The sequence below is a fragment of the Oncorhynchus mykiss genome, chromosome Y (assembly GCF_013265735.2).
Source record: "Oncorhynchus mykiss isolate Arlee chromosome Y, USDA_OmykA_1.1, whole genome shotgun sequence".
Taxonomy (NCBI): Eukaryota; Metazoa; Chordata; class Actinopteri; order Salmoniformes; family Salmonidae; genus Oncorhynchus; species Oncorhynchus mykiss.
In genome coordinates, this window is record NC_048593.1 from 21,341,419 (window position 1) to 21,369,188 (window position 27,770).

General features: G+C 44.8%; 1 protein-coding gene across 4 annotated transcripts in view; it reads left to right on the top strand.

Annotated features, from left to right (window-relative positions):
• LOC110509811 (regulator of G-protein signaling 3) overlaps positions 1-27,770 on the top strand; it is a 229,537-nt gene that overhangs the window by 181,293 nt on the left and 20,474 nt on the right. For all 4 annotated transcript variants that reach the window (XM_036968257.1, XM_036968259.1, XM_036968258.1 and 1 more), the window contains one exon: positions 24,479-24,549. In XM_036968257.1, the coding sequence (XP_036824152.1) occupies positions 24,479-24,549 (71 nt within the window). The remainder of the gene's footprint in view (positions 1-24,478; positions 24,550-27,770) is intronic.

The window sequence follows — 27,770 nt, forward strand, 5'->3', positions numbered from 1 at the left end:
AGAGGAAGAGAGGGAGAATCAAGTGGAGAAAGAGAGAGAGAGAGAGAGAGAGAGAGAGAGAGAGAAAATCAAGTGGAGAGAGACAGAGAGAGGGAGAATCAAGTGGAGAGGAGAGAGGGAGAGAATCAAGTGGAGAGGAGAGAGGAAGAGAGGGAGAATCAAGTGGAGAGGAGAGAGGAAGAGAGGGAGAATCAAGTGGAGAGGAGAGAGGGAGAGAATCAAGTGGAGAGGAGAGAGGAAGAGAGGGAGAATCAAGTGGAGAGGAGAGAGGAAGAGAGGGAGAATCAAGTGGAGAGGGGAGAGGGAGAAAGGGAGAGAATCAAGTGGAGAGGAGAGAGGGAGGGATATGTGAGGAATGACAGGTCACCAGCTAAAGCCAGTACAGTGTTGGCCTCCACCCAGCCAGCTGTCTGTTCTCTATTATTCACAGCCTTAATCATTAATATTACCATTAGATTAATTACTATTCTGAATGCTTAGATTTACATGAGCAATTTAGATACATTCTGTAGGCACTACATACAGTGCATCTGGAAAGTATTCAGACCCCTTGACTTTTTCCACATTTTGTTACATTACAGCCTTATTCTAAAATTTATTAAATCCCCCCCCCCCCCCCCCCCTCATCAATCTACGCACAATACCCCATAATGACAAAGCAAAAACAGGTTTTTAGATGTTTTTGCTAATTTATTCTAAGTGTTAAATGAAAATGTCACACTTACATCCATAAGTATTCAGAGCCTTTACTCAGTACTTTGTTGAAGAACTTTTGGCAGCGATTACTGCCTCAAGTCTTCTTGGGTATGACACTACAAGCTTGGCACACCTGTATTTGAGGTTCTCCCATCTCCACAGAGGAACTCTGGAGCTCTGTCAGAGTGACCATCAGGTTCTTCGTCACCTCCCTGACCAAGGCCCTTCTCCCCTGATTACTCAGTTTGGCCAGGCGACCAGCTCTAGGAAGAGTGTTGGTGGTTCCAAACTTCTTCCATTTAAGAAGGATGGAGGCCATTGTGTTCTTGAGGACCTTCAACGCTGCAGAACTGTGTTGGTACCCTTCCCTAGATCTGTGCCTTGACCAAATCCTGTCTCGGGGGTCTACAGACAATTCTTGGTTTTTGCTCTGACGTGCACTGTCAACTGTTGGTCCTCATGTCGACAGGTGTGTGTCTTTTCAAATCATGTCCAATCAATTGAATTTACCACAGGTGGACTGTAATCAAGTTTTAAAAATATCTCAAGGATTATCAATGGAAACAGGATGCACCTGAGTTAAATTTTGAGTCTCATAGCTAAGGGTCTGAATACTTATGTAAATCGTTTTTTTTTTATATATATATATTTTTTATAAATGTGAAAACATTTCTAAAAACCTGTTTTCTCTCTGTCTTTGTGGGGTATTGTGTGTAGATTGATTTATTTGTATTTAACATTTTAGAAATAAGGCTGTAACGTTACAAAATGTGGATAAAGTCAAGGGGTCTGAATACTTTCTGAGTGCACTGTATTTAGAAATGTGATCCAAGATCTTCCAGTGGCAAGTACTGTACACGTGTACACTAGACTTTATCATTACTTTGATTACCCCCCTTAAACCCCCAAAGAGCAAAAAGTAACATAGTTGCAAGGTAATTACTCCCTGAAGGAAGAAACCTTGAGAGGAACCACTTAGGAGGGGATATACAGTTGAAGTCGGAAGTTTACATACACCTTAGCCAAATACATTTAAACTCAGTTTTTCACAATTCCTGACATTTAATCCTAATTAAAATTCCCTGTCTTAGGTCAGTTAGGATCACCACTTTCTATTAACAATGTGAAATGTCAGAATAATAGTAGAGAGAATGATTTATTTCAGCTTTTATTTCTTTCATCACATTCCCAGTTGGTCAGAAGTTTACATACACTCAATTAGCATTTGGTAGCATTGCTTTTAAATTGTTTAACTTGGGTCAAACGTTTCGGGTAGACTTCCACAAGCTTCCCACAATAAATTGGGTGAATTTTGGCCCATTCCTCCTGACAGAGCTGGTGTAACTGAGTCAGGTTTGTAGGCCTCCTTGCTCGCACACACTTTTTCATTTTTATGCCCACAACATTTCTATGGGATTGAGGTTAGGGCTTGTGATGGCCACTCCAATACCTTGACTTTGTTGCCCATAATTAAGTCATTTTACCACAACTTTGGAAGTATCCTTGGGGTCATTGTCCATTTGGAAGACCCATGCATCAAAGCTTCCTGACTGATGTCTTGAGATATGGCTTCAATATATCCACATAATTATCCTCACTCATAATGCCATCTATTTTGTGAAGTGCACCAGTCCCTCCTGCAGCAAAGCACCCCCATAACATAATGCTGCCATCCCCTTGCTTCCTGGTTGGGATGGTGTTTGCAAGAACAAACAGTTCTATTTTTATTTCATCAGACCAGAGAACATTTCTCCAAATAGTATGATCTTTGTCCCCATGTGCAGTTGCTACCCGTAGTCTGGCTTTTTTATGGCGGTTTTGGAGCAGTTTCTTGTTGAGCTGCCTTTCAGGTGGTGTCGATATAGGACTCGATATAGGACTCGACCACGGCTGTGTGGTCCCATGGTGTTTATTGTTTGTACAGATGAATGTGGTACCTACAGGATGAACCAAACTTGTGGATGTCTACAAAAAAATACTCCTGAGGTCTTGGCTGATTTCTTTTGATTTTCCCATGATGTCAAGCAAAGAGGCACTGAGTTTGAAGGTAGGCCTTGAAATACATCCACAGGTACACCTGAAATTGACTCAAATGATGTCAATTAGCCTATCAGAAGCTTCTAATGCCATTACATCATTTTGGGGAATTTTCCAAGCTGGTCAACTTAGTGTATGTGAACTTCTGACCCACTGGAATTGTGATACAGTGAATTATAAGTGAAATAATCTGTCTGTAAACAATTGTTGGAAAAATTACTTGTGTCATGCACTAAGTAGACATTTGTGGAGTGGTTGAACAACTAGTTTTAATGACTCCAACCTAAATGTATGTAAACTTCCGACTTTAACTGTGCCTGTCCTGTAATATAATCCTTTAAGATCTAGTACCTTGGAGCTGAAGGTCAACTTGGGAATCAGTATTAGGCTACCAGGTTATGGATTTCGTCCCAAATGGCACCCTATTACCTTGGGAAGTAGCCATTGTAAACCGCCATTCTGAATGCCTATGCCCATTAGTCTGCAGAATGAAGCCAGGTGGTCTGTCCAAAGGTTCCCAACTCCATCCCTCACCAGGTGGCGGTTCTACCGTCCGTGTGGACCAGTACACATCCCACTAACCAACCCTCTAGACCTCAACATCAAGGTCACCCCTGCATTTAGCGCCCTCTCTCTCTCTATATAGGCCTCTACAGGACCTCAGTCCTTCAGCCCCTCGGGTCCTACAGACCTATACAGGGGACTTGTATTCTGACATGTATTCTTAAATCCTTGCCACAGTGGCTTGGTTATCGCCAGCTAATGAAGAGAATCCTATTGTTTTTTTTGTGGCACTGATTATGTGACTGATTCCTCCAATAAGCTCTCACAGTCTCACGAACAGAATTAGACGTTTGTGGTTCTCAAATTTCACATTCAAAGTTGTTCCAAACGTCAAATTTAGAAAGTGTTCAAGGTTAAGTTTAGGCATTAACTCAGAATTGTTATGGTTAGGGTTAAGTTTAGGCATTAACTCAGAATTGTTATGGTTAGGGTTAAGTTTAGGCATTAACTCAGAATTGTTATGGTTAGGGTTAAGTTTAGGCATTAACTCAGAATTGTTATGGTTAGGGTTAAGTTTAGGCATTAACTCAGAATTGTTATGGTTAGGGTTAAGTTTAGGCATTAACTCAGAATTGTTATGGTTAGGATTAAGTTTAGGCATTAACTCAGAATTGTTGTGGTTAGGGTTAAGTTTAGGCATTAACTCAGAATTGTTATGGTTAGGATTAAGTTTAGGCATTAACTCAGAATTGTTATGGTTAGGGTTAAGTTTAGGCATTAACTCAGAATTGTTATGGTTAGGGTTAAGTTTAGGCATTAACTCAGAATTGTTATGGTTAGGGTTAAGTTTAGGCAGTAACTCAGAAATCTTAACGACGAGGCATTAACTCCAAATGGTTAAGGTTTGGGATACACTCATCACATATCTGTTTGTTATTTTTATTGCTGGATTCAAACATGCAATGTTTTGCACCAGAGGCAGATGCTTACGCCTATCCGCCATCCCCGTCCACAACAACCCAGCAAAACTGAAACCAACTTGAAGGTAACAGCGCTTGTTATTGTCCCTTAGTGGCCAGTTTCCACGTCATCTCCCGACGTCCCCAGACATGGTTGGCCGTGTTACTGACTTGTTTCACGGGTGACATAGCTGGATTTCTCCACTGCTTTGGCATGCTGTGGTCTTAGCAGCTGAATTGTGAGACAGTGGGAATGGGCTGTGGGAACAGTGTATCTTCACCAATTTAGAGCAAAATGTCGCTTGGCACTGATTCAGGAACAGTGTAGAGGAACATTGGTGTGTGGGGATTTGCTTCTAAGGCTTGTAAAGGGCTTGAGAGCAGAGAGACTGGCAGGGAGAGATGGGCAGTGCACTCAGACATCATCCTAATCATGTTTTATGTGCATAGAGCTTTTTGAAAGCTCTAATGTACTCAACTTAACAATAATGCACTCAACTTAACAGTAACCCAGGCCCAAAGTTCAGATAAGAATTGAAATGTTGACAGGACTACCATTGCCAAGTGAGGGAGGGATGTTGCTTCTCTGTCCAGCTCCTCTCTTCCCGACAAACCTCTTGTCACTATTTACCTCACTTCCCTCAAAGTGTGTAGTACACAGGCGTAGGTTGGCATGCAAGTGTGTGTGGTGACCACAACAAAATGTCCACAACACAGTATCCCTTGACGTCTGGCTGCTGTGAGGAGAAAATCCAGCAGGCCCCTTTCTTCACTCTTCATGCAGTGTGATTGTGTGTATGTGTGTGTGTAGGTTCATACTGCCTTTTGGGTGCATTAATGGCACCGGTTGCCATAGCAGTGCTTTGGCAAGTATTGAGAAGAGGGGGATGGGACACACTCACTGTGTCAGTGAACAAGCCGTTCACTTGTTGATAAACACACACTAACTCGGGCACACTCGACACACACTTCCATGCAGTCTAGTTTCAAGTTTCAAGTTTTACCCAAAGTTGTAAGGTTAGTTGGGGCTGAGGTGAAAGGTGATAATGGTTCATTGCTCCATCCCTTATTTTCTCAAACGGTCATCGCTCTCTCTCCCTTCCTCTTTTTCTCCCTCTCCCTCTCCCTCTCTCTGTCATTGTCAATCTCTCTCTCTCTCTCTCTCTCTCTCTCTCTCTCTCTCATACCTCTGTCCCCCCCTCCACTGCCCACAGTGTCGCTCGTTCTCTCTCTCCCTTCATCATCTCCTTCATTAGTGCCTGTTCTGTAACCCTTTTCCCTTCCTGAGGGGATGTCAGCTAATTCCATCCCTATGTCACCCTGACTCCTGGTGTGGTGTTTGGGGTGTGTTAGACAGCCAGTTGAGGGGTCTTCATCCTCCTCTGTGTGTAGCACACTGATCCCACAGAGAGAACACAGCTACGTCCCAAATTCTGTAGCACCCTATTCCCTATTTGGTGCACTACTTTTGACCAGAACCCAGATGGCTCTATAGGACTATATATGGAATAGAGTGCCATTTGGAGCATGTTCTACAGCACCTTGAACAACAACAGAAAGTGCAGTCATTACAGCCAATAGATCGTATTGATGGCCAAACATTGACAAGTAGGAATCTGTATACTGCACAGTACAACATCCATGCCATATTCTCCATGTCATCTCTTTTGATCCCTTCTCTATCCTTTTACCTCTTACCTGGCCTGTCCACGTTCATGACTCTAACTACCTCATGGAGTACATTACGTCGTCCCAGTTTCATAACTCATCGGAACATAAAATGACCATAATTTACCCGCGTTTGTGTCTCCATATTTAGCATGGAGGCCAATGGTGACAACACTGTCTGTTCTAGGGAAGGATACTGTTATGAAACGGTTCACTCTCCGTATGCTACTGGTTCACGTCAAGTCACTTAGCCAGACCCAAAAATAAGCACATTATTCAGCCCTTATTTTATTTTAGAAATCTAATTTCAGGAATACCAATGTTTAAATTAGGATCATCATAGGACAAGATTTTAGAAGGATTGGAGAAGCAGACAGATACTGAACACTGCAGTATGAGGACGGTTGCCACGGTTATATTTTACCAGCTTGAAGAAACATGACATTCTAAATACTGACTTCAGGGATTTCTGGTTATCATTCAAATGCGTTTAGCTTCTCATGGCACTGTAGCGTCTGATGAGGTATTTTACACAGCAAGCCAGAACAAACTTTGAAGCCAAATCGTTGCTAAAGATTATGTTTGTGTCTGCATTTTGTCTTGGATTGGTCTTCATTAAAGGTCACTTAAGCCGCAGCACTTTGATATAGTCATAAATCATATTTACAGAGTATTTGACTTCCAGCAGCTTGCATTTTTCACTTTGGTATCTGCACTTGCTTGACAGTACTCAATGACTATAGTAACAAACTAACTTTTGGTTGGAGTTGAGTTGAGGGCATGCTCTAGCCTGGGAATTTAGACTGTTCTGCCTATTCTCTGCCAGTCTGTCACGGATTCCCCTGGAACTTTAATTGTGCACACCTGGCCCCTATTCCCACTGATTGTATTTGTATATATGTTCCCTTTGTTCACCACGGTGCTGTCGATTATTATCACAATGTATGTTGGTACGTGGGAGTACCTGTGCTGTGTGTTTTGGGCTGTCGTGCCCTTGTGGATTGCGCAGATGATTACGGGTCTCGTCCCGTGTGATAATTATTGTGCGCTTGTGTTATTTATTCAATGTACTCCTCGCTCTTTTGTTTGGGTTTCAACCCTGTGTTTTTGTTTCGTGTTTGTTCGGTCTTTGTCCCTGTGCCTCTACACGGCGCGCCGTAATCTGGGCTGAATAAAACCCCTATTACACATTCCTGTGCCTGTCTCCTGAATCTTTGTTACCAACGTGACTATTCTTTTTTTCCTGCCATTTTAGTGATATCTTCTCTGGCTTAGACAGCAAAGTAGACAGTAACGACTGTGTGCTGATGATAAAGACAGAGCAATTTACTGCTCAGATAAGATACCTTTTCACTTGGGCTCAGTGCTACTCTGCTTAGTTTGTTTCTTCTATGAAGAGCAAGATAATGCTGTATTTGAAACATATAAAAGCTTTGATATAATGTAAATGAAAAAATACTCTATGATTAAAATGCTGTGTAGGAAATACAACTACAATACGGTTACGTGGTTATAATATGTAACCTATAAGCCTGCTATAAAGCAATAGCGTTGTTTTGTGACGTGCTCAGTGGTGTTCAGCTCATCTGTGATATATCATGTAGAATAGATAGAGTAAATCATGTGTACATGCACTTTGTTACCTTATGGGGAAACTCATTTCAAAATAGTCCCAGTGTTATCTCATGAAGAGCTAGGTGTTGTGATATATTGGGTAGGGATCTAACTCGCACACAGCCTCCAGAGAACAGGATCTGGGTGTTGTTTACCTCTGCTGAGAGGTGAAGGATGACCCGCCGTGACCCAGGTATGGACGCATGTCTGACCCGCATCATTCCCCAGCTGCTCTCTCTCTATATCTCCCTCCTCCCTCCTCTAACGGGATGCTGTTAACACCACTCCTCCCCTGCCCCCCTCTTCCCTCTTTTCCTGGTACAGCTTTCACAAACTGCCCTTTGTTTCACTGACAGCTGAACTTCACCTCTGAGATTCCCCTCCGGTTAACAGAGATCAGGTTTGGGGTCAGGTCTTCAGGTCTCCCCTTCCATCTCCCGTGTCTCCCCCTTCCCTCTCTTTTCCCTCTCACTTCACTGTCAAAGGCATTTCTCATCATAGCTGCACTGGCTGTAATGAAGGTCTCACTGCTACCTTTGACAGGGAGTCTGGGAATGGAGAATAATTCCTATAGCTGATAATAGTCAGATGGAAGCATCGCCATCAAAAATGTTTTTCCTTTAAGAATCCTTCAGGAATTTTGTCCTTACGGAAAAGGGTGTGATGCAGCTAAGACTTGGGGACTGGAAGGCATGCCAAAGCTGTGGCTGAAAATACGTACCAAGGCTGATCAGTGGTTGGAAAAGCCATTTGGGAACGTCGATAATGTTGGGGCAGATGACTCGCGTGGCTTTTTGGAGTCTAAGGAAGCCTGGTTGGTCCATGTGAAGCGAGCCACATTGTTTCACAACATCCTATACACCACAGGAAGTTTTTACTCAGACAGGAAGAAGCCATCTCCTGCATCCCACTCTTCAAAGTGGGAGACACTCTAGACCCAAGCTGTTACAGAGCTATATCTATCCTACCCTGCATTTCTAAGGTCTTCGAAAGCCAAGTTAACAAACAGATCACCGACCATTTCGAATCCCACGGTGCCTTCTCCGCTATGCAATCTGGTTTCTGAGCTGGTCATGGGTGCACCTCATCCACGCTTAAGGTCCTAAATGATATCATAACTGCCATCGATAAAAGACAATACTGTACAGCTGTATTCATCGACCTGGCCAAGGCTTTCGACTCTGTCAATCACCACATTCTTATCGACATACTCAACAGTCTTGGTTTCTCAAATGACTGCCTCGCCTGGTTCACCAACTACTCCTCAGACAGAGTTCAGTGTGTCAAATCAGAGGGCCTGTTGTCCGGACCTCTGGCAGTCTCTATGGGGGTGCCACAGGGTTCAATTCTCGGGCCGACTCTTTTCTCTGTATACATCAATGATGTCGCTCTTGCTGCTGGTGTTTCTCTGATCTACCTCTACGCAGATGACACCATTCCCTATACTTCTGGCCCTTCTTTGGACACTAACCTCCAGTCGATCTTCAGTGCCAAACAACTCTCCTTCCGTGGCCTCCAACTGCTCTTAAATGCAAGTAAAACTAAATGCATGCTCTTCAACCGATCGCTGCCCACACCTGCCCGCCCATCCAGCATCACTACTCTGGACGGTTCTGACTTAGAATTTGTGAACAATTAAGTCTCTGGTTAAACTGTAAACTCTCCTTCCAGACTCACATTAAGCATCTCCATTTCGCAACAAAACATCCTTCACTCATGCTGTCAAACTTACTCTCGTAAAACTGACTATCCTACCGATCCTTGACTTTGGCAATATCAGTTATAAAATAGCCTCCAACACTCTACTCAGCAAATTGGATGCAGTCTATCACAGTGCCATCCGTTTTGTCACCAAAGCCCCATATACTACCCACCACTACGACCTGTATGCTCTCGTTGGCTGGCCCTCGCTTCATATTCGTCGCCAAACCCACTGGCTCCAGGTCATCTACACGTCTTTGCTAGGTAATGCCCCACCTTATCTCAGCTCACTGGTCACCATAGCAACACTCACCCATAGCACGCGCTCCAGCAGGTATTTTTCACTGGTCACCCCCAAAGCCTATTCCTTCTTTGGCCGCCTTTCCTTCCAGTTCTCTGCTGCTAATGACTGGAGCGAATTGCAAAAATCCCTGAAGCTGGAGACTCATATCTCCCTCACTAACTTTAAGCATCAGCTGTCAGAGCAGCTCACAGATCACTGCACCTGTACATAGCCCATCTGTAAATATCCCATCCAACTACCTCATCCCCATATTGTTATTTATTTATTTATTTATTGTCCTTTGCACCCCAGTATCTCTACTTGCACATTCTTCTTCTGCACATCTATCACTCCAGTGTTTAATTGCTAGATTGTAATTACTTTGCCACTATGGCCTATTTATTTCATCACCTCCCTAATCTTACCTCATTTGCACACAATGTATATAGATTTTTTCCTAATTTGCTATTGACTGTATGTTTGTTTATTCCATGTGTAACTCTGTGTTGTTTTTTGTGTCACACTGCTTTGCTTTATCTTGGCCAGGTCGCAGTTGTAAATGAGAACTTGTTCTCAACTGGCCTACCTGGTTAAATAAAGGTTAAATAAATACAATTTAAAAGAGTGTTGAATAACAGCAGGATGAGACTGAGGGGGGTCAGATTAAAAATAATACACGCGCACACCCCCATACACACACAGACAAGCAGGCATGCACACACACATACATACACACACACACACATACATACACACACACACAAGCAGGCATGCACACACACACAAGCAGGCATGCACACACACACACACACAGGCACACACACACACACACACACACACACACACACACACACACACACACACACACACACACACACACACACACACACACACACACACACACACACACACACACACACACACACACACACACACACACAAGCAGGCATGCCCACACACACACAAACAAAGGGTATGGGGCTGTACTTATTGTGTATGATAGCATCCTATTGATTTTTTCTTCACTTAGAGTGAGGAGTGGCTTGTTGTTGTGTGGTTCATCATGTGTTTCCTGTTGGTGGTTCATTGAGTTCATCATCAAAGACACACACACTGGTTGATTGTGTACGACTGTATTGGACTTTTCTGAATGTGTATGTGTGTGTGTGCGTTTGTGTATCAACGTGTGTGCGTGTGTGTGTTTGTATCAATGCGTGTGTGTATCAATTTGCGTGCCCGTGAGACACTGACAATATCTCCATCTTTCTTGCCCTGTCTTCTTCTTCTCCAGTGGGTGTTGAGTGACATCTGAAGGGGCTTTCTGACTAACAATGGAATGTCTTACGAGGAGAAAATCTACAGTTACACACGGAACACAATAGGAAACATTCACCCTGTAACAGTTACATACAGCTCTGTCTGAACCAACTCTGTTTTAGAATGTTGTTCTAGGAAGCGGTGCCAGGCACAAGGACAGAGCACTAACCCTGGACACTTAAACATTATGTCATTAACGATATTAAAGAAATTACAATTGGACAATGTACGCCAGGAATGTGCTATCAAGCCAGTGATGTCAAAGCACTCGCATTAGACAAAGGAACAAGTCCGAAAGTCGGCCATGTTGAAAGGAAAGTTGAAACTTGCCTTTATGTTGTAACGAACTTACGCTTCAACTTTCTCCTGTCTTTACCTCATCCAACAATGGACTCAAACTTTGATATTGGGTTGCATTTGAGAATTTTCACTCATCGAGGTTAGCTTTATGTTTAACCTCCGTCCCGGAAAACCTCTTATGTCCTCCATTAGGCCTGTTTTTCTTTTTTTCCACTTTTTTGTCCATTCTTCACCAAGACCCATTGTTGTTTCCATGCCCCCAGGAGAGAACACAGCCTTGTACTATGCTTTTTGTCCTACCCTGTTCCCCCCATTCGCCTCTCCTCCTCGGTCCCCCCTCTCCCCACCAGACTACACAATGTCAGGAAACGGGGTCTAAAGGGATCACACAGACCTGCTCTAATGGAACGAGGGAAAGAAAGAAAGCAGGCCTGAAGGAAAGAAGGAAAAGGCTGGACATTGTCCAAAGGTTAATAGTCAAGTTGTTTTTTTGGTGGAGGAGAGAGAGGGGATGCATGATTAAGGCCAGGGCAGCAGGAGTGAACTGCTGAACGGAGATTGTGTATACAAGGACTAACAGACTGGAGGCCAACCCTTCACCTTGAGGGCTTTACTCTAGGCTGTTTTGCAGTTTGAATTGATTGCAGTGTTTTTAGCAGCAGTGGTTAGTGTATGTGTGAATTAAGTTCTTTTTGGGGGTGGTTTTACGGAATGTTTGAGTGTGTTTTTTGTTTGTGTGCACTAAACACTGAGAGTACAAAATATTAAGAACACCTTTCTAATATTGAGTTGCACAGCTTCAATTCACCGGGGCGTGGAGTCTAAAACGTGTCGAAAGCATTTCACAGAGATGCTGGCCCACGTTGATTCCAATGCTTCACACAGTTAGATGTCCTTTGAGTAGTGGACCATTCTTGATACACACGGGAAACTGTTGAGCGTGAAAAGCCCAGCAATGTTACCGTTTTAAACCGGTGCGCCTGGCACCTTGTTTTTCCCATTCACCCTCTGAATGGCACACATACACAATTCATGTGTTAATTGTCTCAAGACTTAGAAATCCTTCTTTAATCTGTCTCTTCCCCTTCATCTACACTGATTGAAGTAGATTTAACAATTGACATGTTACGGTGAGTGAATGAGGACCCAAAAGCGAACTAACTTAAACAGAGCTTCTTTAATAACCAAACGTAGGTAGGCTCAGATAGACCGGCAGATTCCGACAGGACAGGACAAGGTTACAGCAAACATGACGATAGTCTGGCTCAGGCATGAAACACAACAAACAAGATTCCGACAAGGACAGGAACAAAAACAGAGAGAGATATAGGGGACTAATCAGAGGGAAAAAGGGAACAGGTGGGAAACGGGGTGACGAAGTAGTCAGGAGGAGACAAGGAACAGCTGGGGGAAAGCGGGGGAGAAAAGGTAACCTAATACGACCAGCAGAGGGAGACAGGGTGAAAGGAAAGGACAGAGACACAACATGACAATACATGACAGTACCCCCCCACTCACCGAGCGCCTCCTGGCGCACTCGAGGAGGAAACCTGGCGGCAACGGAGGAAATCCTCGATCAGCGCACGGTCCAGCACGTCCCGAGAGGGAACCCAACTCCTCTCCTCAGGACCGTACCCCTCCCAATCAACGAGGTACTGGTGACCACGGCCCCGAGGACGCATGTCCAAAATCCTACGGACCCTGTAGATGGGTGCGCCCTCGACAAGGATGGGGGGGGGGGGGGGGGAAGACGAGCGGGGGCGCGAAGAACGGGCTTAATACAGGAGACATGGAAGACCGGGTGGACGCGACGAAGGTATCGCGGAAGAAGAAGTCGAACTGCGACAGGATTAATGACCCGAGAAATACGGAACGGACCAATGAACCGCGGGGTCAACTTGCGAGAAGCCGTCTTAAGGGGAAGGTTCTGAGTGGAGAGCCAAACTCTCTGACCGCGACAATATCTAGGACTCTTAGTTCTACGCTTATTAGCAGCCCTCACAGTCTGCGTCCTATAACGGCAAAGTGCAGACCTGACCCTCTTCCAGGTGCGCTCGCAACGTTGGACAAAAGCCTGAGCGGAGGGGACGCTGGACTCGGCGAACTGAGATGAGAACAGCGGAGGCTGGTACCCGAGGCTACTCTGAAAAGGAGATAGCCCGGTCGCAGACGAAGGAAGCGAGTTGTGGGCGTATTCTGCCCAGGGGAGCTGTTCTGACCAAGACGCAGGGTTGCGAAAAGAAAGACTGCGTAAGATGCGACCAATAGTCTGATTGGCCCGTTCTGCTTGACCGTTAGACTGGGGGTGAAAGCCGGAAGAGAGACTGACGGAAGCCCCAATCAAACGGCAAAACTCCCTCCAAAATTGAGACGTGAATTGCGGACCTCTGTCCGAAACGACGTCTGACGGAAGGCCATGAATTCTGAAAACATTCTCGATGATGATTTGTGCCGTCTCTTTAGCAGAAGGAAGCTTAGCAAGGGGAATGAAATGAGCCGCCTTAGAGAACCTATCGACAACCGTAAGAATAACAGTCTTCCCCGCTGACGAAGGCAGTCCGGTGACAAGATCTAAGGCGATGTGAGACCACGGTCGAGAGGGAATGGGCAGCGGCCTGAGACGGCCGGCAGGAGGGGAGTTACCGGACTTAGTCTGCGCGCAGACCGAACAAGCAGCCACGAAACGACGCGTGTCATGCTCCCGGGTGGGCCACCAAAAACGCTGGCGAATGGAAGCAAGCGTACCCCGAACGCCAGGGTGGCCGGCTAACTTGGCAGAGTGAGCCCACTGAAGAACGGCCAGACGAGTAGGAACGGGAACGAAAAGAAGGTTCCTAGGACAAGCGCGCGGCGACGGAGTGTGAGTGAGCGCTTGCTTTACCTGCCTCTCAATTCCCCAGACAGTCAACCCGACAACACGCCCCTCAGGGAGAATCCCCTCGGGGTCAGTGGAGGCTACTGAAGAACTGAAGAGACGAGATAAAGCATCAGGCTTAGTGTTCTTAGAGCCCGGACGATAAGAAATCACGAACTCGAAACGAGCGAAAAACAGCGCCCAACGCGCCTGACGCGCATTAAGTCGTTTGGCAGAACGGATGTACTCAAGGTTCCTATGGTCAGTCCAAACGACAAAAGGAACGGTCGCCCCCTCCAACCACTGTCGCCATTCGCCTAGGGCTAACCGGATGGCGAGCAGTTCGCGGTTTCCCACATCATAGTTACGTTCCGACGGGGACAGGCGATGAGAAAAATACGCGCATGGGTGGACCTTGTCGTCAGAGAGGGAGCGCTGAGAAAGAATGGCTCCCACGCCCACCTCTGACGCGTCAACCTCGACAACGAACTGTCTAGAGACGTCAGGTGTAACAAGGATAGGAGCGGATGTAAAACGATTCTTGAGGAGATCAAAAGCTCCCTGGGCGGAAACGGACCACTTAAAGCACGTCTTGACAGAAGTAAGGGCTGTGAGAGGAGCTGCCACCTGACCGAAATTACGGATGAAACGACGATAGAAGTTCGCGAAGCCGAGAAAGCGCTGCAGCTCGACGCGTGACTTAGGGGCGGGCCAATCAATGACAGCTTGGACCTTAGCGGGATCCATCTTAATGCCTTCAGCGGAAATAACAGAACCGAGAAATGTGACGGAGGAGGCATGAAAAGTGCACTTCTCAGCCTTCACAAAAAGACAATTCTCTAAAAGGCGCTGGAGGACACGTCGAACGTGCTGAAGATGAATCTGGAGTGACGGTGAAAAAATCAGGATATCGTCAAGGTAAACGAAAACAAAGATGTTCAGCATGTCTCTCAGGACATCATTGACTAATGCCTGAAAGACAGCTGGAGCGTTAGCGAGGCCGAAAGGAAGAACCCGGTATTCAAAGTGCCCTAACGGAGTGTTAAACGCCGTCTTCCACTCGTCCCCCTCCCTGATGCGCACGAGATGGTAAGCGTTACGAAGGTCCAACTTAGTGAAAAACCTGGCTCCCTGCAGGATCTCGAAGGCTGAAGACATAAGAGGAAGCGGATAACGATTCTTAACTGTTATGTCATTCAGCCCTCGATAATCTATGCAGGGGCGCAGAGACCCGTCCTTCTTCTTGACAAAAAAAACCCCCGCTCCGGCGGGAGAGGAGGAGGGGACTATGGTACCGGCGTCAAGAGCTACAGACAAATAATCCTCGAGAGCCTTACGTTCGGGAGCCGACAGAGAGTATAGTCTACCCCGGGGGGGAGTGGTTCCCGGAAGGAGATCAATACTACAATCATACGACCGGTGTGGAGGAAGAGAGGTGGCCCTGGACCGACTGAACACCGTGCGCAGATCGTGATATTCCTCCGGCACCCCTGTCAAATCACCAGGCTCCTCCTGTGAAGAAGAGACAGAGGAAACAGGAGGGATAGCAGACATTAAACATTTCACATGACAAGAGACGTTCCAGGAGAGGATAGAATTACTAGACCAATTAATGGAAGGATTATGACAAACTAGCCAGGGATGGCCCAAAACAACAGGTGTAAAAGGTGAACGAAAAATCAAAAAAGAAATGGTTTCGCTATGATTACCAGAAACAGTGAGGGTTAAAGGTAGCGTCTCACGCTGAATCCTGGGGAGAGGACTACCATCCAGGGCGAACAAGGCCGTGGACTCCCTTAACTGTCTGAGAGGAATGTCATGTTCCCGAGCCCAGGTCTCGTCCATAAAACAGCCCTCCGCCCCAGAGTCTATTAAGGCACTGCAGGAAGCTGACGAACCGGTCCAGCGTAGATGGACCGACAAGGTAGTGCAGGATCTTGAAGGAGAGACAGGAGTAGTAGCGCTCACCAGTAGCCCTCCGCTTACTGATGAGCTCTGGCTTTTACTGGACATGAAGTGACAAAATGACCAGCAGAACCGCAATAGAGACAGAGGCGGTTGGTGATTCTCCGTTCCCTCTCCTTAGTCGAGATGCGGATACCTCCCAGCTGCATAGGCTCAGCTCCCGAGCCGGCAGAGGAAGATGGTAGTGATGCGGAGAGGGGGGCAACGGAGAACGCGAGCTCCTTTCCACGAGCTCGGTGACGAAGATCAACCCGTCGCTCAATGCGAATAGCGAGTTCAATCAAGGAATCCACGCTGGAAGGGACCTCCCGGGAGAGAATCTCATCCTTTACCTCTGCGCGGAGACCCTCCAGAAGACGAGCGAGCAAAGCCGGCTCGTTCCAGCCACTGGAGGCAGCAAGAGTGCGAAACTCAATAGAGTAGTCTGTTATGGATCGATTGCCTTGACATAGGGAAGACAGGGCCCTGGAAGCCTCCTCCCCAAAAACAGATCGATCAAAAACCCGTATCATCTCCTCCTTAAAGTCCTGATACTGGTTAGTACACTCAGCCCTTGCCTCCCAGATTGCCGTGCCCCACTCACGAGCCCGTCCAGTAAGGAGAGATATGACGTAGGCGACACGAGTAGTGCTCCTGGCGTAAGTGTTGGGCTGGAGAGAAAACACAATATCACACTGGGTGAGGAACGAGCGGCATTCAGTGGGCTCCCCAGAGTAACACGGCGGGTTATTGATTCTGGGCTCCGGAGATTCGAAAGCCCTGGAAGTGGCCGGTGGATCGAGGCGGAGATGGTGAACCTGTTCTGTGAGGTTGGAGACTTGGGTGGCCAGGGTCTCAACGGCATGTCGAGCAGCAGACAATTCCTGCTCGTGTCTGCCTAGCATCGCTCCCTGGATCTCGACGGCTGAGTGGAGAGGATCCGAAGTCGCTGGGTCCATTCTTGGTCGGATTCTTCTGTTACGGTGAGTGAATGAGGACCCAAAAGCGAACTAACTTAAACAGAGCTTCTTTAATAACCAAACGTAGGTAGGCTCAGATAGACCGGCAGATTCCGACAGGACAGGACAAGGTTACAGCAAACATGACGATAGTCTGGCTCAGGCATGAAACACAACAAACAAGAATCCGACAAGGACAGGAACAAAAACAGAGAGAGATATAGGGGACTAATCAGAGGGAAAAAGGGAACAGGTGGGAAACGGGGTGACGAGGTAGTCAGGAGGAGACAAGGAACAGCTGGGGGAAAGCGGGGGAGAAAAGGTAACCTAATACGACCAGCAGAGGGAGACAGGGTGAAAGGAAAGGACAGAGACACAACATGACAATACATGACATGACATCAATGAGGGATCATAGCTTTCACCTGGATTCACCTGGTCAGTCTATGTCATGGAAAAATCAGGTGTTCTTAATGTGTATTTCTGTGGTAGTGTTTGTATGTGTTGTATGTGTGAATATGTACCGTATTTGTGTAGTGTTTATTTGAGTATGTGTGTGAGTGAATGTGTGTGTATATGTGTGTGTATAAAACATTTTTTTTATTCAGACACCTTGATATATCTGCATTTTGTTAGTCTCCCAGTCTCTGCTGCTGAAAAACATCCCTACAGCATGATGCTGCCACCACCATGCTTCACCGTAAGGGTGTCTTTTGGCAAACACCAAGCAGGCTGCTTCCATCTAGCCACTCTACCATAAAGGCCTGATTGGTGGAGTGCTGCAGAGATGGTTGTCATTCTGGAAGGTTCTCCCATCTCCTCAGAGGAACTCTGGAGCCCTGTCAGAGTAACAGTCGGGTTCTTGGTCACCTCCCTGACCAAGGCCCTTCTCCCCCGATTGCTCAGTTCTGTCGGGTGGCCAGCTCTAGGAAGAGTCTTGGTGGTTCCAAACATCTTCCATTTAAGAATGGTGGAGACCACTGTGTTCATGGGGACCGACAATGCTGCAGAACTTGTTTGGTACCCTTCCCCAAATCTGTCCCTCCCCAAAATCCTGTCTCGGAGCTATGGACAATTCCTTTGACCTCATGGCTTGGTTTTTGTTCTGACATGCACTGTCAACTGTGGGACCTTATATTGACAGGTGTGTGCTTTTCAAAATCATGTCCAATCAATTGAATTTACCATAGGTTGACTCCAATCAAGTTGAAGAAACATTTAAGGATGATCAATGGACACATGATGCACCAGAGCTCAATTTCGAGTCTCATAGCAAAGGGTCTGAATACTTATGTAAATAAGGTAATTCTTTTTTCTTTTTTTTATACTATATATTTTTTATTTATTTTTATATTTGCTAAAAAAAATTGCTTTGTCATTATGGGGTATTGTATGTAGGCTGATGAGAATTGTATTTTTTGTTCATGAAAAAAAAAGTAAATCCATTTTAGAACAGGTCTGTAACATAACAAAATGTTTAAAAAGTCAAGGGGTCTGAATACTTCCCGAATGCACTGTAGCCTGGATCTAACCCTTTTGTTGTTCCTCTGGTCTGAGGAAACGGCTATCCCACTGTGTGAGGAGCTGGAACACGGATTGTCAGGGAACCATGCAGCTCTGCTGTAGTATGTGGAGGTAGTGTACAGATTATTGCTTCACAGTTATTTAAAAGCTAGCGGAACCCTTCGACAACATCCGCTGAAAAGGCAGAGAGCGAAATTCAAAAATATTTATTTGAAATATTTTACTTTCTTGCATTCACAAATGCAATACACCAAATTAAAGCTTAACTTCTTGTTAATCTACCCATCGTGTCCGATTTCAAAAAGGCTTTACAGCAAAAGCTGATTGCCTCGCCTGGTTCACCAACTACTTCTCTGATAGAGTTCAGTGTGTCAAATCGGAGGGTCTGTTGTCCGGACCTCTGGCAGTCTCTATGGGGGTGCCACAGGGTTCAATTCTTGGACCGACTCTCTTCTCTGTATACATCAATGAGGTCGCTCTTGCTGCTGGTGAGTCTCTGATCCACCTCTACGCAGACGACACCATTCTGTATACTTCCGGCCCTTCTTTGGACACTGTGTTAACAACCCTCCAGGCAAGCTTCAATGCCATACAACTCTCCTTCCGTGGCCTCCAATTGCTCTTAAATACAAGTAAAACTAAATGCATGCTCTTCAACCGATCGCTACCTGCACCTACCCGCCTGTCCAACATCACTACTCTGGACGGCTCTGACTTAGAATACGTGGACAACTACAAATACTTAGGTGTCTGGTTTGACTGTAAACTCTCCTTCCAGACCCATATCAAACATCTCCAATCCAAAGTTAAATCTAGAATTGGCTTCCTATTTCACAACAAAGCATCCTTCACTCATGCTGCCAAACATACCCTTGTAAAACTGACCATCCTACCAATCCTCGACTTTGACGATGTAATTTACAAAATAGCCTCCAATACCCTACTCAACAAATTGGATGCAGTCTATCACAGTGCAATCCGTTTTGTCACCAAAGCCCCATATACTACCCACCATTGCGACCTGTACGCTCTCGTTGGCTGGCCCTCGCTTCATACTCGTCGCCAAACCCACTGGCTCCATGTCATCTACAAGACCCTGCTAGGTAAAGTCCCCCCTTATCTCAGCTCGCTGGTCACCATAGCATCTCCCACCTGTAGCACACGCTCCAGCAGGTATATCTCTCTAGTCACCCCCAAAACCAATTCTTTCTTTGGCCGCCTCTCTTTCCAGTTCTCTGCTGCCAATGACTGGAACGAACTACAAAAATCTCTGAAACTGGAAACACTTATCTCCCTCACTAGCTTTAAGCACCAACTGTCAGAGCAGCTCACAGATTACTGCACCTGTACATAGCCCACCTATAATTTAACCCTATCAACTACCTCTTTCCCAACTGTATTTTATTTATTTATTTATTTTGCTCCTTTGCACCCCATTATTTTTATTTCTACTTTGCACATTCTTCCATTGCAAAACTACCATTCCAGTGTTTTACTTGCTATATTGTATTTACCTTGCCACCAAGGCCTTTTTTGCCTTTACCTCCCTTCTCACCTCATTTGCTCACATTGTATATAGACTTGTTTATACTTTATTATTGACTGTATGTTTGTTTTACTCCATGTGTAACTCTGTGTTGTTGTATCTGTCGAACTGCTTTGCTTTATCTTGGCCAGGTCGCAATTGTAAATGAGAACTTGTTCTCAACTTGCCTACCTGGTTAAATAAAGGTAAAATAAATAAAAAAAATTTTAAAAAAAGCACACCATATGATTATGTTAGGTCAGAGCCTAGTCACAAAAAACATACAGCCATTTTCCAGCCAAAGAGAGGAGTCACAAAAAGCAGAAATAGAGATAAAATGAATCACTAACCTTTGATGATCTTCATCAGATGGCACTCATATGACTTCATGTTACACCATACATGTATGTTTTGTTCGATAAAGTTCATATTTATATACAAAAATCTCAGTTTACAATGCGAAGTTATGTTCAGTAATGTTGTAACTTGATAACATCCAGCGAATTTGCAGAGAGCCACATCAATTTACAAAAATACTCATCATAAACTTTGATAAAAGATACAAGTGTTATGCACAGAATTAAAGATATACTTCTCCTTAAAACTTGTTTTGGCTGGGGGCAGTATTGAGTAGCTTGGACAAATAAGGTGCCCAGAGTAAACTGTCTGCCACTCAGGCCCAGTTGCTATTTTTTTTTTTTTTTAACCTTTATTTAACCAGGCAAGTCAGTTAAGAACAAATTCTTATTTTCAATGTTCAATGCTAATATATGCATATTTCAATGCTAATATATGCATATTATTTGATTTGGATAGAAAACACTCTGAAGTTTCTAAAACTGTTTGAATGATGTCTGTGAGTATAACAGAACTCATATGGCAGGCAAAGACCTGAGAAAAAATCTACCCAGGAAGTAAGAAATCTGAGGTTTGTAGTTTTTCAACTCATTCCCTATCGAATGCACAGTGTCTATGGGGTCAAATTGCACTTCCTAAGGCATTCATTAGATGTCAACAGTCTTTAGAACCTTGTTTGATGCTTCCCGAGATGAAGTCGAGGGCCGGCAAACCGTGCCAATAGATCCTCCAAACACCGACTTCGAGGGCATTATCACTTTTATACAACAGGTTACCAACACATTCAAAAAATGATTTACCTATTTTCATAAAAAACGTTATTTTGATGAGTTTACTCACACTATTTCATCCTTCCACTAGTTGTAACACAAATCTAAGGTAGCTACCCAAGCCAGTTGGTTCTTTGCTCTATTGGTTAAGGCTCCCAGAGCCGCAACCCAGTTAAGTATTTTTGTTCTGTACCTATGCCAATCATTGGTTCTAAATGTTCTATTGCCATTCTGGCTTACAACATTCTTATCCCTTGCTTGCTAGCTACCTTACAGTCACGTCAAACAGTGCAGCCAGAATAAGAGTAGTAGCTGCATTTGCATTTGTTGAAGCTGTTTTCTAGTGACATTTATTTGGAGACATCCATAACAGTGAGTTAATGATTTCGCCTTGCATAGAAAATGTGCTCTCTCGTCGGGACACTGTTGTTCAGAGGAGCTAGCCAACAACACAGCTAACACAAGGCATTTTGTTTTGTTTGACCTGTTGACATTTCTTTGTATATCCATAAAAATGATGCCAGCTGATTCATGATTTCAACTTGATGAGAAAAGCTGTCTGCCTGTCTGTTTCGTCTCGACTCCCAAAACGTTAATTACTATGGGACAGCTGGAGATCGAATTTCAATATTGAAACCATGTTGCAACTGTCGGAGAGACAGACAGCAAGGTTTATACAAATCTCCGCTGTTGAAAACCAAATGCCACTCTAAAGGAAATGTGAGATAATGTGGAGATCAATGTGGAGATAAAAAAAAATAATTGCCTGGCTGGGCTAATGAGGCAGTGGATTGTGCAGTGAGATGGAACAGAGTAAATAGGCATTTCAATGTCCTAGCTTTAGTCGGTGGTAACTTGTGGAATAGAGACCGGCTGGAATGTGGTTTTAACCAATTAGAATCCAGTATTAGACCCACCCATTGTATAACATGCACTATCTCATCGCTTATTCAAATTGTTCTACCTGTATTTGAATCTCAACACCTATATTTTCACGGTTACTTTATAGATAACCTCAGAATGTCTTCTCATAGTATTATTATGTAGTGGGTATTAAGGTTATACCTAGGTACGTACAAAACAGGTTGTACAGTATCTTAGGTTTCAACATGCTATTGTATTCACTCTGTCTAGGAATTCACTCAGTAAGTAGTTCTAGGTTATGTTGTCATGTTCCTCCTATAAGAAACGACACGCCTTCACGGTGGAAATGACCACCCTGAACTTGGTCTACATCACGTAACCAGATGCAATCTTACATTACGTGAAAAATGAGTCTTTATCAACAGAGTACAGGAAGTTTGGAAAATCTCAAATCCTCGTCCTTATTATCGGCAATGGTCATGTTACAAAAACCTACATGTGTGTTTGTAGTCGGGAACCCATAAACATTCCCTTTAAGACACAGATTAGAAGGGAGTCAATGTGTTCCTGTTGGTCGTAATGGATCTTAATGGCAGTTGGAGGGTTGTTTCAAAGCGTCACGTGAGCCTGGCATTGAGTGCTTTATGGGTTGAAGGGGCTTGCAACATGAGGACCATGCCTTGCATTGACTTCCTCCCCATGGCTGGAACCTCATTGTGTGTCTTAATTTGGGGCTCCCTACTAAAGGCTAAAGCAGATGGTGTGTGTGTGTGTGTGTGTGTGTGTGTGTGTGTGTGTGTGTGTGTGTGTGTGTGTGTGTGTGTGTGTGTGTGTGTGTGTGTGTGTGTGTGTGTGTGTGTGTGTGTGTGTGTGTGTGTGTGTGTGTGTGTGTGTGTGACAGACAGACAGACAGACAGACAGACAGACAGGTGTAGGCAAAAGCAGACCATGTTTTCCTGTTTCCATGGTCAATAAAATAGAGTTGTGACCTGTGGATTAACTAGTCCTACAGTAAACCCTGGGAGTAAAGAGCAGGAGGCCTGGGTCGGCGTGACTCCCCCCCTTGTCCTCTCTGGTTTCTGGGGGAAAGCCTGGCAAATGGCTCCCTGGGGTCTGGGGCACCCTGGTTCTCATGTTTCCCCGCTAAGATTAGACACTTCATTTTGATGTTGCTGCTGACCCTACTGACCTAATGGGGGATCTGGTAGTTGCACTGTTCTCAGGTTTCCCTATAGCAGATGAGTAGTGTGTGTGTGTGTGTGTGTGTGTCTGTCCTGAGCTTCTGGGGCTTGGAGGAGACAGGCGGCTGCTAATGACCTACACACACATACTGTAGCTACAGTAACACTGACACTAAGACTGTTGTACATTATACAGCTGTTCCTCATTTGTATGTCGTCATGCATTAGCTCAGATAATATTTTGTCCTCCATTTTGATCTTTAGATGCCAATTTACAGAAGCTGTTTGCTTACTGTTTCAGTGTATTGTTTTGGTCTGCATCCTAGTAGCTCTACAGTCACACCTTCAGCAGTGCAATGGGAACATCTACTCTGTGGTGGAAACAGTGGGCCAGACAACTGATTATGTGTGCCTCACACTGGGACTTGTTGAATAGGTGTCCACTTCCAGTAATATGGGTAGGAGGTGTTACAGTTTCAGTTTGACTTTGATTATGTTTTAAGATGGCACTGACCTCAACTATGTACACAGCACATGTTTAATGTCTGTGAACTCCTTGCCAACTGTTGATACAATAACACATTGAAGTGCTTTTTTAGGCCGTGTCCATGTTATGTTATTCTCATATGTCACTTTGAGACTCAGGCAGGGATATAAACTATACTGTGTACCTAATGTATCGGGAAATGGTTGCCCAGGAGACCATTGCCAAGAAAAACACTTATTGTTTCAGTGCAATAACAGTCGCACACACACACACACACACACACACACACACACACACACACACACACACACACACACACACACACACACACACACACACACACACACACACACACACACACACACACACACACACACACACACACACACACACACACACACACACATTGTGTATGGTGATCTGTGCCCAGACTTCTGCTCAGATTCGAAGTGTGTTCTCACAACACAATGGGCATTTTTCTACACACTCACGTGTGTGTCCCTAACATGCTGAAGTCTAGCCCTCCTCCACTCCTCCCCCTCTTTCCTTTCTCAGCCAATCAGAGATAGAGGGTATTTGGAAGTGTAATGTGACACTGAGGCCTAGGCTTAATAGGGGCCAGGGCTGTGTCACACACACACACACACACACACACACACACACACACACACACACACACACAGAGAGAGACCAGGAGGAGGTGGCAGTATGTACTGGGATGCTGTTGAGGATTAGCCAGAGCGGCGGCAGGCTGTGTGTGTTACGGACAGGACTACACTCTACCTCCAACACACTGCATACTTTAGCCTAGGGACCCACAGCAGAGACTAGTGACTCTAGGGACTAGGGGCCGTGTGAGGATCTAGGGATCCATCTGTGTTGTGACTGAGGAGACTGGATGATGCAGTGTGTGCTCTCCCTTCTCTCACTTCAGCTCAGTGCCGGATCCCCATGCAGCTGTGAAGTTGGCCCCAAAGGGTCCAAGAAGAAGAAATCCAAGAACCTGTAAGTAACCAAACAACCTTTGATTGACTGTTTCCTGTCTTTGGTTCTTCTTTTCTCTGTAGTTGAAAATGAGGAATGTCTTTGTGTGGTCAATGGGAAATCTCATGTCATGTGTTCTAGCAATGCAGATATTTGATCAAACTAGCATTAATAATGCTGCTTTATGGAGTTTCCCTATTTGACGTTAGCAGGATACCTGAACATGGTTGAATAAGAGAATGTCCCAAAAATTGGGGACCCTGAATTAAACTCTGAATACAATTTTGAAATAGTTGTAGTTCTATTAACCTTTATAAGCCAAAGACAAAGTAGTGTGGTGTAACCCACATTTTTTCCTTATACGTGGATTCCCCTGCTGTATACAGTACAGTGTCACCTCACATTAATGCCATTATCCTTAATGCTATTGCCTCATGGCTATCAGACACAGCTCAAGCCACAAGCCCAGGTGTGCCATCCACTCTACCATAGACTGTTAAAGCAGGTGTCAGATCCACTGTTGAATGCTAATGTTTTGAATAAGCCTATGAGGGTATGTTAAGAGGTGTGTGGTCATTGAGACAGTGAATGGCTATTGAGTCTGATTCAGCAGATTGGCGGATTGGGAGTCTTAACCAAAAGAAATCCCTGGTCTGAAGGGATTGTGAATGCATTGCACCATGGAGTGGAGAGGGAAAATGAACTTCATCAATGGCAGATGATATCCATTCACTTCCTGAGGTGTTAGATGGTGTGTGCGTGAGTGTGTCAAATGTGCATATTGTGAAATTAGCGCGCGCGCGTGTGTGTGTGTGTGTGTGTGTGTGTGTGTGTGTGTGTGTGGTGTCCAATTAGTGTTTTGTGAAATGTGTGTGTGTGTTGTAGACCTGGATTCATATACTACAGTATTTCAAATATCTCAATTACTTTCACATACATTTGAAGTATTTTTTTTTTTATATATTTTTTATTTATTTGTTATTTTACCAGGTAAGTTGACTGAGAACACGTTCTCATTTGCAGCAACGACCTGGGGAATAGTTACAGGGGAGAGGAGGGGGATGAATGAGCCAATTGTAAACTGGGGATTATTAGGTGACCATGATGGTTTGAGGGCCAGATTGGGAATTTAGCATTCAGATATATTTGATTGTATTTTGAAATACATTTGGGAAGTATTTGAAAATACTCAAATACACATAGTCAAATACACTCCAATGCATTTAACACATATATTTGAAAATAGTATTTGAAACAATGTAGAACTTCAATTAAATGCTGAGTCTCAAATAGCTGTCTGTCCCTTTAAATTCAGCAAATAAATGTCTGTTTCTAATAAACACAATAGGTCTAAATGAATTGTTTGTGTGGTTACCATGAATTGTTTAATGTTTAATTTGTTCCGTTAAATAATTCAGTAATACATATTTTTTTTATAGCTATCATCTGTTTTTATCGCCAGTAAGAAACTGCTGGCCGTTCAGAACATATAACATGTACACAAACATGCATACTGATGCCACACACTCACAAACACATACACTTTCACACTCACCACATGCACTGCTGCTAGTCACTTTACCCCTACCTATATGTACAGTACATAAACTCAGCCAAAAAAGAAACATCCATTTTACAGGACCCTGTTCAAAGATAATTCGTTAAATTACAAATAACTTCACAGATCTTCATTGTAAAAGGATTAAACACTGTTTCCCATGCAATGAACATGCACCTGTGGAACGGTCGTTAAGAGACCAACAGATTACAGACGGTAGGCAATTAAGGTCACAGTTATGAAAATTTAGAGGCCTTTCTACTGACTTTGAAAAACACCAAAAGAAAGATGCCCAGGGTCCCTGCTCATCTGTGTGAATGTGCCTTAGGCATGCTGCAAGGAGGCATGAGGACTGCAGATGTGGCAAGGGCAATAAATTGCCATGTTTGTACTGTGAGACGCCTAAGACAGCGCTACAGGGAGACAGGACGGACAGCTGATCGTCCTCGCAGTGGCAGACCACGTGTAACGACACCTGCACAGGATCGGTACATCTGAACATCACACCTGCGGGACAGGTACAGGATGGCAACAACAACTGCCCGAGTTACACCAGGAACGCACAATCCCTCCATCAGTGCTCAGACTGTCCGCAATAGGCTGAGAGAGCCTGTACTGAGGGTTTTTAGGCCTGTTGTAAGACAGGTCCTCACAAGACATCACAGGCAACAACATCGCCATGCCAGACAGGACTGGCAAAAAGTGCTTTTTACTGACGAGTCGCGGTTTTGTCTCGCCAGGGGTGATTGTCAGATTCGCGTTTATCGTCGAAGGAATGAGTGTTACACCGAGGCCTGTACTCTGGAGCGGGATCAATTTGGAGGTGGAGGGTCCGTCATGGTCTGGGGCAGTGTGTAACAGCATCATTGGACTGAGCTTGTTGTAATTGCATTCAATCTCAACGCTGTGCGTTACAGGGAAGACATCCTCCTCCCTCATGTGGTACCCTTCCTGCAGGCTCATCCTGACACGACCCTCCAACATAACAATGCCATCAGCCATACTGCTCGTTCTATGCGTGAATTCCTGCAAGACAGGAATGTCAGTGTTCTGCCATGGCCAGCGAAGGGCCCGGATCTCAATCCCATTGAGCACGTCTGGGACCTGTTGGATCGGAGGGTGAGGGCTAGGGCCATTCCCCTCAGAAATGTCCGGGAACTTGCAATCCCAGAACAACAGCAAAGGACCTTGTGAAGATGCTGGAGGAAGCAGGTACAAAAGTATCTATATCCACAGTAAAAACGAGTCCTATATCGACATGACCTGAAAAGGCCGCTCAGCAAAGATGAAGCCACTGCTCCAAAACAGCCACAAAAAAGCCAGACTACAGTTTTCAACTGCACATGGGGACAAAGATCGTACTTTTTGGAGAAATGTCATCTGGTCTGATGAAACAAAAATAGAACTGTTTGGCCATAATGACCATTGTTATGTTTGGAGGAAATAGGGGGAGGCTTGCAAGCCGAAGAACACCATCTCAACCGTGAAACACGGGGGTTGCAGCATCATGTTGAGGGGGAGCTTTGCTGCATGAGGGACTGTTGCACTTCACAAAATAGATGGCGTCATGAGAGAGGAAAATTATGCGGAAATATTGAAGCAACATTTTAAGACATCAGTCAGATCAATCCAAATGGACAATGATCGCAAGCACACTTCCAAGGTTGTGGCAAAATGGCTTAAG